This window comes from Mustela lutreola, chromosome 10 (genome assembly GCF_030435805.1).
Source record: "Mustela lutreola isolate mMusLut2 chromosome 10, mMusLut2.pri, whole genome shotgun sequence".
NCBI classification, from domain to species: Eukaryota; Metazoa; Chordata; class Mammalia; order Carnivora; family Mustelidae; genus Mustela; species Mustela lutreola.
In genome coordinates this window covers 4,159,721-4,171,788 of record NC_081299.1, presented here as the reverse complement: position 1 = coordinate 4,171,788, position 12,068 = coordinate 4,159,721, and the positions used below count along the sequence as shown (strand labels likewise).

Here is a 12,068-nt window from a genome sequence, read left to right as displayed (position 1 = left end):
CCGCGCGCGCTGCGTTCCTCCCGCTGGCCCCGGCCGCGGTGCTCCCGAGTGCCCTCAGCGACGGCGCCATGGAGCGGCCGGCACCCCTGGCCGTGCTGCCCTTCTCGGACCCCGCGCACGCGCTGAGCCTGCTGCGCGGCCTGAGCCAGCTCCGCGCCGAGCGCAAGTTCCTGGACGTGACGCTGGAGGCGGCGGGCGGGCGCGACTTCCCCGCGCACCGCGCCGTGCTGGCGGCCGCCAGCCCCTACTTCCGCGCCATGTTCGCGGGGCAGCTGCGCGAGAGCCGCGCCGAGCGGGTGCGCCTGCACGGCGTGCCGCCCGACATGCTGCAGCTGCTGCTCGACTTCAGCTACACGGGCCGCGTGGCGGTGAGCGGCGACAACGCCGAGCCGCTGCTGCGAGCCGCCGACCTGCTGCAGTTCCCGGCGGTGAAGGAGGCGTGCGGCGCCTTCCTGCAGCAGCAGCTCGACCTGGCCAACTGCCTGGACATGCAGGACTTCGCCGAGGCCTTCAGCTGCGCGGGGCTGGCGAGCGCGGCGCAGCGCTTCATCCTGCGCCACGTGGGCGAGCTGGGCCCGGAGCAGCTGGAGCGCCTGCCGCTGGCGCGCCTGCTGCGCTACCTGCGCGACGACGGGCTGTGCGTCCCCAAGGAGGAGGCCGCCTACCAGCTGGCGCTGCGCTGGGTGCGCGCGGACCCGCCGCGCCGCGCCGCGCACTGGCCGCAGCTGCTCGAGGCCGTGCGCCTGCCCTTCGTGCGCCGCTTCTACCTGCTGGCGCACGTCGAGGCCGAGCCGCTGGTGGCGCGCTGCCCGCCCTGCCTGCGCCTGCTGCGCGAGGCGCGCGACTTCCAGGCGGCGCGCTACGACCGCCACGACCGCGGGCCCTGCCCCCGCATGCGCCCGCGCCCCTCCACCGGCCTCGCCGAGATCCTCGTGCTCGTGGGCGGCTGCGACCAGGACTGCGACGAGTTGGTCACCGTCGACTGCTACAACCCGCAGACGGGCCAGTGGCGCTACTTGGCCGAGTTCCCCGACCACCTGGGCGGGGGCTACAGCATCGTGGCGCTGGGCAACGACATCTACGTGACGGGTGAGGGCACTGGGGGCCCGCCGGGGGGACCCCGGGTTAGCCTCCTGCGCCCCTGGGGGAGCGCATTTTCCTGCTGGAGGAACCTGTGAATCCCGGGACCGCCCCGCAATGAGAGCGGCCCCTTCCCTACCCCCTCCCCGCCCCGCGCAGGCCAGTGGGTACACTTCTAGAGCTGTTGCTTTCGACCTAGAAGACCGTTGTGTGAGCGGGGACGAGCAGCTGCTTGTGGGCTCTTTGTTGGTGGGGGGGGCGGCCTAGATGACGGATGAGCCCCCTCCTTGCTCGGGAGGTGCCCCCACCCCCATTTGGTTAGCGGATACAGGGGCATTCACCCCATACAATGGGTGCTTTCTTTTTCTCCCTAAGGAATCCAGAGACAGGCAGGGGCTGGCGCTCCCTGAGACATCCGTTCTGGGTCCTGGGGATTTCTCCCGCCCAGCTGAGCCACATGGCCCCCCCTGACACATTCATTCTGTCACCAGTGACAAGGTTCCCTCAGTCTTGCACCTAGGCTGTGCCCTGGGGGTCACATGGTGTTTAGGCTGCTCCCTGCCCAGCGACTGTAAACATGGTCACATGCTAAGAGGTTTTCTTCCAGTTACTTGGCCCAAACCCCAAAACACTGCCGAGTCATGCTGGGCGGGTCCCAGCCTGCTCCAGTTCTGGGCATCTCCCACATTTTTCATTAAAGAGAAATCCCAGTTCAGACAAGGGGCTACCTTATTCCCTGGGGTGAGGAGGGGCGGTGTCTGTGACAGCTATATAAGGAAAGAACCCGGCTCCGGAAGCCTGTTATCAGTCAGTGAACTGAAGCAGGGGCAGGCCATCAGCCATCAGCGCTGCTGTGCCCAGCCCGGCACATTCAGGAAAAAGCCAGCTCTGAACTCTGGTGCCCCCCATCTCCGGTTGACAAGTGAAGGAATCCCGACTTGAGGACACGCTTAGCTCTTCCTCGGCCTGCTGCTGAGTTTCAGCCTTTTCTGGAATACGCTGGAATCCGTCCCGACCTGAGATCGGCCCTGTGGTTGGGAGCTGCGCTCTCCCAGCCCATGAAAGTCTGGCCTGGTGAACTCCCTCCCAGAACTAGTTCGGCTCGCCCAACTTCGCACACCCCTTCCATAAATGTCTCAGCCGAGCAGCTAATCCTTTGGGTTTAGACAGGTGGCTGGGTCATTCCATACAGCTGCCTGTGGGGAATTCACGGGGGCGACAAAGCCCGCGTCAGAGGCCCCAGACAATTATTCTTTACAAGGAAGAAAGCAGGGGAGTGCGCTTTGTAAGAGCTTTGTCTTTTAAAAAGCTCGGGGCTATGAGACGGATAGAATGTCCTGCTCCTCTGCCCTGTGGCGCCAGCTTTGGAGACAGGCAGCGATGTGGCCCCCAGAGTGCTTGGGGTCCCTTCACGCTGTGGAAATTCTAATGTGCCGGGTAGGCCTGGTTTAGTTGATGATTATAGCCGGCCCCACTCGTGGGGCTGGAGGGTGGCGCGAGGGGTTAGCTCTTCTCTGAAAGAAACGTGGAGAGAGTGGACGTTGTACTTGTGGGCCTTGGTGCATGTACCCAGACGGAGCATGTGTAGGTGACCTGCACCCAGTCAAGAACTAGAGACCCCGAGTTCCACTCGTCCTGGCACTGGCTTTTTTGGGGCGGGGGGCTGCCCAGGAAGGCGAGAATTCCTTGAACCAGTCCCTGTGCTTCTTACCCTGCTGCTTTGAGGCTCGCCAGAAGTTTTGGCCCTGAGTCGGATGCCCTGGTTCGGTTGAGGTGTCCGGCAGTGTGTGTGGGGTGTCTAGACTGCGGTTGCGGTTTACTTAGAATTCCGGCTACAGGGCCTTTGCTTGACCCACACAGATGGAGCGGTGTCCTTACGGCCTGAGGCTCTCTTGCCCTCCTGGGCTGTGGTCAGCAGGTGCACAACCTCCACCCCTGCATGAAGCCAGCCCCCAGCCATGGCTTTGGGGGGAGAGGAAGGATGTTTACATTGAAACCCAACAAAGTTACTTCCTCCCCTGGGAGAGTCCCTCGGGGAAGTTCGCAGAGGCAGGGGCGGGTGACTCACCCCACGTCAGCAGGGGCTGACCTGTCCTTACAGGTGGGTCTGACGGCTCCCGGCTCTACGACTGCGTGTGGAGGTACAACTCCAGCGTGAACGAGTGGACGGAGGTGGCGCCCATGCTGAAGGCCCGCGAGTACCACAGCTCATCCGTGCTGGACGGGCTGCTGTACGTGGTGGCCGCGGACAGCACGGAGCGCTACGACCACACCACGGACTCCTGGGAGGCCCTGCAGCCCATGACCTACCCCATGGACAACTGCTCCACCACCGCGTGCCGTGGCCGCCTCTATGCCATCGGCTCCCTGGCCGGCAAGGAGACCATGGTGATGCAGTGTTACCACCCGGACACGGACCTGTGGTCGCTGGTGGACTGTGGCCAGCTCCCGCCCTGGTCCTTTGCCCCCAAGACGGTGACTCTGAACGGACTCATGTACTTCATCAGGTGAGTCCGCGGCAGCCGCACTCTTCCCGTCTTCTTCCCCAGGCCCCGTGCTCCGGCCTCTCCTCCCCGTGCTCCCCATCTCCTAGGTGAGGAAGCAGCCCGAGCTGGGATCCCAGGCTAGACCTTTCTAAACCTGGAGTCTTTGTTCTGCCCCATTTCTCTGAACAGTTTCTGTGGGCTTCTAGGTGTTCTGAGTCAGGGGATCCAAACTGATGGAGTTAGATCTCTTGATTGACTTGGTTAGTTGGTTGAGAGAACTTTCTGAGATTCCCGGAAGCTAAATACAGTGTGTTGCTTTGCCTTCTCTTCCACCTGGAGGATCCTGGTCTCGGCCCTGGTGGTTCCCACGAACCATTTATTATAAAGAAACCTGTCCCGGGGTGCCTGGGTGGCTCAGTGGGTTAAAGCTTCTGCCTTCGGCTCAGGTCATGATCCCAGGGTCCTGGGATCGAGCCCTGCATCAGGCTCTCTGCTCAGCGGGGTGCCTGCTTCCCTTCCTCTCTCTCTGCCTGCCTCTGCCTACCTGTGATCTCTGTCAAATAAATTTTTAAAAAGTTTTTTTTTTTTTTTTTAAAGAAACCTGTCCTACCTAAGAGGGATTTTGAATCTTAAGAAGTCTAAGGGAGAGCTCACTTGAGTCTTTGGGGAGGTGCTGCCTTGTCAGAGGGACCCTGTGCTCACCGAGCAGAGTGTCTGTGCCCGACTGCCAGTCCGAGAGCCCAGTGGGGCCTCCGCTCCAGCCCTCGACTTACAGCAGCACGTGGGCCTTCGGTGCGTGTGTGCAGATTCTCTCCTGACCTGGCCCGGGGGGGGCCTCATGGTTCTGTGGAGCCGATGCTCTTCTCTCAGGGTCCCACGGGGAGGGACCCGGGATGGAGCAGGGCCCAGATCTACCCGGGGGACACAGGGACGGTGAAAGGAGCACGTGTGAGGGCCCTGAGCTGTGCGTGGCCTGTCTCCGAGTTGCTCCGTGCCTGTCCGACGCGATGGGCGTCGCTGCTCATCCCTGTTTCACAGGCGGCAGCAGAGGCTTCCGGGGGTAGGGACTGACCGGATGGCGCCGGGTCTGAATCCAGCCAGGATACCCAGCCCCGGCCCTGGTGTGATGTCACTGTATCATGGTTTCCCGGGGCCGGGCTGTGTCCTTGCCAGTGTGGGGAAGAGATGGGTGGTCAGGGGTTTTGATGACCTGCCACAGCCAAATGCCCTCTCCTCATGGGCCAATGGGCATCCCGGGGCTCCTGCCTGCTTCGCATACCGTGTGTGTGTGTGAGAGAGAGCGAGCGAGAACTTACAGGTGTGTGTCCCTGCCCCTCCCTTCTTGGCCTAGAGCCTGTCTGGAAGCTTTGGGACCAGGAGGGAAGGGTAAGGTCTGGCTTGCAGTTTCATCCATCGGGAGGAAACTCCTCCATTGGGAGCCTCCGAGGAAGGATGTAAGCCTCAGCTGTAAGCCTTGGCTTGCGTTCTACGTTGCGCTGGCCTTTTCTGCCCTCCACTCTGCTCCCCCAGACCCCTGGCTCCCTTCCCAGGCTTTCTCGGCGGGAACATCCAGAAGAGAGATGGCCCCACTTGCCACGCATCCTTGTGTGCGCTGCAGGAACGCCCCGGGATCTCTGCCAGCTTCTGTCCATTATAAAACATCCTCTGACCCTTCCCCCAGCTCTCCCTCCCCCAAGTCAAGGTAGATGTCTTCAGAGAGGGGGTGGGGCAGCTATAAATACTTCTCAGAGCACCAGGACCTTGGCTTTAGCCCTTCAGTAGCGGTTCCAGCTGGGGCGCCTTCGAGAGTGTCCTCCCTGTCCTATGATCGAGAGCAAGACAGGCGCGAGGGCCAGTCTGGACACCGAGGCCCCTCTCCTCCGAGGAAGCCCCCCCCCCGCCCCGGTGTCTGGACACCCAGGCGCCTTCCTTCTCCACCTCTGAGCCTCTATCAGTTACTAACATTTCCCCCCCCCCCATGGAAGCATTAGGGTGCCCTCCATGCCCATTATTCATTCTCCTTTGTATGGGTTCACCTAAGCCTGGGGGCAGGAGACTCAGCTCTGCCCCAATCCCTCCCCTGTAACAGGCGGAGAGAGTGAGCAGCAGGGAAAGGCAGCCCGATTGTCCTCCAGGGGCACAGTGTGGGCAAAGGCCAGGTCTCGTTGTTTTTTAAGATTTATTTACCAATTTGACAGAGAGACAGCGAGAGAGGGAACACAGGCAGGGGCAGAGGGAGAGGGAGAAGCAGGCTTCCCGCCGAGCCCAGAGTCCGATGTGGAGCTCGATCCCAGGACCCCGGGATCATGACCTGAGCCGAAGGCAGATGCCTAACGACTGAGCCACCCAGGCGCCCCAACCCAGGTCTCGTTCTGATGCACTGCAGTGTTTGTCCCAGAGCCACTGAGTTCATGAACCCCTCAGCCTAATTAGCCACGTAACGCCCTGCTCAGAATGCCACCTGTCCGGGCGGCTTCCGTCCCCAGGCCACTCTTTCAGGGGTACCCAGCACTGGGCAGGGGCCTCAGCTCCTTGCCAGCTGCCATCCTGGGCCACTCCCTTCTCCAGTGCCCTGCCTTGGCCCCTGGGTGAGGCTCCTTGCCCGGGGTGCCCACTTCCCCGCAGGAGGAGGAGCTGGGAGCGGCAGCCTCTGCTGCTAATTGTCCTCATCATGGGGACCACAAACTAGGAACGGTTTTTATATCTTGAAATGGTTGGAGGAAAAAAAACAAAGCAGAAGCGTTATTTTATGATGTGAAAAGTTGAATTAGGGCACCTGGGTGGCTCAGTTAAGCGCCTGCCTTGGGCTCAGGTCATGATCCCGGTGTCCCAGGATCGAGCCCTGCGTCTGGCTTCCTGCTCAGTGGGGAGCCTGCTTCTCCCTCTCTGCCTGCTTGTGCTCTGTCTCTCTGTGTCAAATAAGTAAATAAATGAAATCTTTTAAAAAGAAAAGTTGCGTGAAATACAAATTTCTGTGTCCATAAGTAAGGTTTTTTTGGAGTACGTCCAGCCCTAGTGGCTGCTCTGTGCTTACGGCGGCAGGCAGCGTGGGGAGTTGCTACAGTCAGTTCTCCGAGGCCTAACCTGCGTGCGGACTGGCCCTTCTTTTTTTTTTTTTTTTTTTAATATTGTATTTATTTATTTGACAGAGATCACAAGCAGGCAGAGAAGCAGGTAGAGAGAGAGAGAGATGGAAGCAGGCTCCCCGCTGAGCAGAGAGCCTAATGCGGGGCTCGATCCCAGGATCCTTAGATCATGACCTGAGCAGAGGCAGAGGCTTTAACCCACTTAGCTACCCAGGCGCCCCACGGACTGGCCCTTCTGCTGAGCCCTGACTTGTTACTGTCACTGCCCTTTGGGGGTTAGTGTCTCTGCCTTTCAGAGCTGGGACTTTGAGATCCTTTTTTGGCAGGGATCGAGAATATGTCAAGGTTGCAGGATCCTGACCCCAAAGGGAAGGGCAGCGCTGGTACTTTGCTCCTGTGACTGTGGCTCTCCTGCCTGGCATCCAGGACAGAGCAGGGAACAGGAGGAGGCTGGGGGGCTGACAGCCGAGGGGAGTGCCGTGGCCTCGGAGTAGTTGGGATGCGTGGAGGTGGGCAGTGGGGCAGAGGATGGCCTGGCCCGGCCCTCCGTGGGAGGGAGGATGAGCCCATATTGGAAGACAGAGGAGACAGGCGGGAAGAGTTGTGATGAGTTCGTATCTGGAGCCAGCGGGGAGCGCCGTGAGGGCAGGGAGGCCACATGGGTGTAGAGCAGTGGGGAGGGTCAGGCACCAGAAGGTGCGATCTTCAGGTTTGAGAAGCAGGGTCTGGTTCTGACCTCAGAACCCAGGCCAGCTGGTGTGGGCCTGAACTTGGCCCCTGCCAACAAGGGCTAAGGTCCCACCGGCATCTGGACTGCCAGATGGCATCAAAGAAGTTCCCACAGGAGCAGGGCCTATGTGGCCATCCTCTCCAGCTTCTCACACCCAAGGATGCTTCCTCCTGGCTCCAGAACATTCCCTCCTCTCCCACCCACAGGGACGATTCCGCAGAGGTGGACGTGTATAACCCCACGAAGAATGAATGGGACAAGATCCCATCTATGAATCAGGTAAATATGCGAACGGGTTGGCCTTGGAAGCACAGGCTGGTCCTGTTTTCTGGCTAACATGTTGCCATGGTGTGTTTGGGAAGTAGGCCTGGGGGGGTCAGGGCCTGTGTTGAGGCCTTTCTCACAGCGTTCTCTCACTTAATAGAGGACAGGTTTTTCCCTCAGTTCGTACTGTGCGGCACTGAGACCCTAAATAAATCCCAGGGTCAGACAGTTTAGCAAGTTCATCCGTACAGAACCATATTTACTGGATGCCTGCTGTAAGTCAGAGTATGTGGGGAGGAACATTCCACCGAGGGACAGCAAGTGCAAAGGCCCTGGGGCTGGGTGTGCCTAGTGTGGTCTTAGAAAAAGCCTCACAGCCCAGTGTGCCTGGAACAGAGTGAACAAGGGGATAGCAGAGGGCCTGAGGTCAGACAGGAGTGACCCTGGGAGGTCCGGAAGAGAGGTGCTGAGCCCGACCCTGTGACGGGGCTGGGGAAGTGTGGCGGCTTTTGGCCATGTGGGCAGTTTTTGTAGTCCCTGACAGTTGTATATACCCACCCACGTCTTCTTTTTGTCTTCCTTAAAATTTCCAAATCTGTCCCCATGCCTCCTCTGCATGGCAGTTGTGACAATTGTCACAACTCACAACATTCCAGTTAGCAACTTTACGTTTAGGAAACGCAACTTTGTTTTTCCCCGTAATGACCTACCCATTATTAATGGCAGGTTTGGGAAAGGTGCGCCAGTCCGGTTTTGTGGTTCAGAGCCCAGGCTCTGCCTCCATCGGCCATACAGGGCTATTTTCCCACCTGTGTGATGGGGACTGAGCCTGCCTCAAGCAGAGCTGCTTTGGCCACCTCCCAGCATCACAGGGACACAGGCGTAGCCTGGGACCCCCATGGGGCCTCTTTCCTGAGCTGGGGTATAGGAAGGATGCTGGTCTGTTCTGGGAAGGGTGCAGAGGCCACCTTGCCCGTGGGTCCCGGGCACCTTCTCCGCGGAGAGAGACTGGGGGGTCTCCGCCCTGCCCTGGCTGCCAGCCACCACTTGCCTGTTCCCCTGGGCCCACAGGTGCACGTCGGGGGCAGCCTGGCTGTCCTTGGAGGGAAGCTCTACGTCTCAGGCGGTTACGACAATACGTTTGAACTCTCGGACGTGGTGGAGGCCTATGACCCAGAGACTCGGGCCTGGAGTGTCGTGGGCCGGCTCCCAGAGCCCACCTTCTGGCACGGCAGCGTCAGCATCTTCCGCCAGTTCATGCCCCAGGTGCCCCCGGGTGGCCGTGGCTTTGAGCTGGACAGCGGCAGCAGTGACACAGATGTGGCACGGCCCCGGCTGCCACAGAACCCCGACGAGCTGCACTAGCCCCGGCCCGGCCCGGGGAGGGCCTCGGCACAGGTACTATGACACGGCTGCATTGGGGGGCGGTGAGTCCCCACCTCTGCGCACCAGGACTGCGTGGGTTCAGCAGGTGCAGCCTGGGCTCGGGCTGTGGAGTGAGCTTCGGGATCTGATCCCGGAGACTTCCTGTGCTCGGAGAGCCTGATGCGCAGCTTCTGCGACCACGACTAGTTGCCGATGCCCCTCCCTCGGTCCAGGAAGAGCAGCCTCCTACGGGCAAAGGTCTCTGGCTGCAGCAGGGGACTCCTCCTGCTGCCCCTGCCCCCACCTCCCTGCTCCCCCCTCAGAGAGGAGGGCCACCTGTGGGGTACAAGTACTCCCCTGAGAGTCTGGGAGTGTCCAGGCCCGTCCTCCCTGGCCTGCAGGCTCTGCTGTCCTGGGAGCATCGGGAACCAGGCTGGCGATGGCCACAGCGGGGTCCTAGACACCGTATCCAGTGCCACACATCGCAGCAGGCCAGCTCCCCGGACAGAGGGCGTCTACCTGCCTGGCTCCATCCCCCCGTGGGGGTGTCACAACAGAACACTCCTTACAGGGGTGTGTGATCCCAGTGCCGCAGGCCAGTGGGACCGGGTCGGAGGGCGGCCTTGAAGAGGGGGCCCTCGAGGGATGTGCCAGTGAACCTGGGCTGAGGCCAAGGCTGGGTGTCCTCATCCGCCCACCCCTCCAGGTGGTATGTCCACCTGACTTGGAGACCTCCAGGACCATCTTCCTAGGTGTATGCCGGAGAGGGCAAAAGCCCACAGGTGTCAGGTTGTAGCCTCTTACCGGGCGGCGCAGCCGGGCAGATGGCTGCAGGTGCCCTCGCCCTCCCGTGGGAGCAGAGAAGCCCCTGGGCAGGGCAGCCACCATGGTTGGCTGCAAGTTTTGAAACACAGTGTGGCCCTTCCTGAGAAGAAGGGGGTGGAGTTGGGGAGGGAGGCAGCAAGAAACAGTCTGGATCGACTCTTTAACATCTTCTGGAGCTGCTTCTGCAGGGCGGGGTGATGCCCCCCACTCCTCCAGAGCCTGGGGCTTCTCCAGGAGAGTGAGGGGGCAGCTCTGGGGAGCTCCACAGCTCAGCGGCCCCGGTTTTCCTCTTGGGAGTGACTGGTCTTCTCTCAAGGTCCCCAAGTAACCTTCAGTTGGATTTGTCTTGCTTCCAAAGAGGAGGATGTTTGCATCTCCCTCCTTAGAAACATGGAAAGCACGTGTTGGTTGAGTTGCCGTTTCCAGTGAACGGAGTTGGAAATGCGTTCATATTGGCACTGTCCCTTCCTAAGTGGCACTGAAACACTTTCATTGGCCAGAGGGCATGGGTGCTTCTGGGGAGGAAGCCCCATGGCCTCAAGAGCTTTAGGCTGGGGTCCCCCCCCTCGTGCCCTGGTGGGGAGTCCTCACTATCAGACCTGCGCCGGGACCCCCAGCTGGAGCGGCTCCAGCTCCCAGCCAGCCCCTCCCAGCCCCATCGTGCCCCGCCTTGTCACCTCCGCACACCCACTGTGCCCAGAAGGCGGGGTCGTGGGCCTTCCTGGGACTCCCCCGCGCCGGGCAGGCCTGGCTGTGGGATCCCTCGGGCCTGGGCTTCTTCGCGGCCCAGGTGTCGCCTTCACCCCTCCTGGTAGGATTGTTGTTCTTCTCCCCCCGGCCCCCCCCAGGGGTGATCTGGCTCCGCGCTGCCCAGGCTGGGGATGCCTCTCCTCTGGCTCCAGTGCCTTCCCGGCAGGCCAACCCCTTGGAGGTCATCTGTGCTCTGTAAAGCGTCTGTCCTTGGTTCCAGTGTGGGCAGAGGCTGCGCTGCCCAGCACTGGCGGAGCTCTGTGGCCTGCGCCCTTGGTGTGGGGATGTGTCACACAGGTAGATGCGCGTCTGCAGGACGCCCTCCCAGAGGAAGAATGCAGCCTGGTCCTCGTGGCGCGCTCTGTGAAGGCAGGGTGGGCAGTGCAGCGTGGACATGTGCTGTCGTTGCTGGAACTGTCCCGGCCTCCTTCCAGTGGAGCTGGGCTCTGTCAAGGTCAAGGATGTCCCGCTGTCAGCAACTTACAGGAAGAGGTATCCTGTAACGCTTTTTGGTTGGGATGGGGGCACTGCACGCACCTTGTTTTCCGTACAAAACCAGCCTTTGTCGACCGCACAAGAGGCACGATGAGGGCTGGTGTCCGCTCAGGCCTTTGTGTGGCCTTTGTGTGGCCTCCGCCGCAGAAGCTCCCTCATGGCAGGGGGTCCATCCGGTTCCTACTTCTCTCTTTTTCGTACTTTTCTGCTTCGAGCTACCACGTGACTGACCACCCCTGTGTCCAGAGGCCACTCGGATGGTGGCTGGCGTGGTGTGCACCAGTGACAGGCTCTGCGCTTGTGCCAGAATCCGCAGGTCCCCTCCACCCAGACCCCGTCTTTGGTTTGGGACACCAGAGTGGGAAGGGGAGGCAGCAGCCCGGGCAGCACAGGTTCCAGCAGACCCCAGCGGGGGTTCCAGGGTCGGGGGCGGCCCTCCCTCCCCCTCCCTGCTCCTGGTGGCACTTAGAGATGTCTGCACACTGGCTGGGGTCAGAGATGGGCCGGCTCGGGGTGCAACCGTCAGTGTTGGATGCACAGAACTTTCGGTCTATGAGACAAATTAAGTTATGAAAATTCAGTGACTGGTATTTAATGCTGATTTGCTATAAAGTATTCTATATTTATATGATTTCAGAAACTTATGTACTAAAGGACACACCCCATTTGGTGTCCAACATCTAGTTCCAGCCCCAGGGCGTGGGGCGGATTTGCCTATTTATTTGTTCAATAGGCCTAGGTGTCCGGGATCCTATTTAAGACAGTAGGATGCCCTCAGTATATACTTTTTGAAATAAAACGATTTCCTATGCACTCAGTGTCATGGTCTTTATCCTGCTGCTGGTGTCTTGGGAACTTTGGGCAGAACCAGAGCAGTGTAGGGCTGCTGCCGTGCCAGGTGGGAGAGGGGACAGAGGTTGGCAGTGCCCAGGGCTCCTCACAGTCTTGGAGCAAAGCTGCTGAGGCCCTTTCTCGTCTCAGATCGTT

General features: G+C 60.4%; 1 protein-coding gene across 1 annotated transcript; it reads left to right on the top strand.

Annotated features, from left to right (window-relative positions):
* KLHL21 (kelch like family member 21) lies at window positions 1–10,823 on the top strand. The gene is made up of 4 exons (XM_059138269.1): window positions 1–1,089; window positions 3,182–3,587; window positions 7,589–7,661; window positions 8,718–10,823. Exons 1-4 carry the CDS (start codon window positions 69–71, stop codon window positions 9,009–9,011), a joined length of 1,794 nt encoding a protein of 597 aa, XP_058994252.1. The 5' UTR covers window positions 1–68; the 3' UTR covers window positions 9,012–10,823.
* The last annotated feature ends 1,245 nt before the right edge of the window (window positions 10,824–12,068 follow it).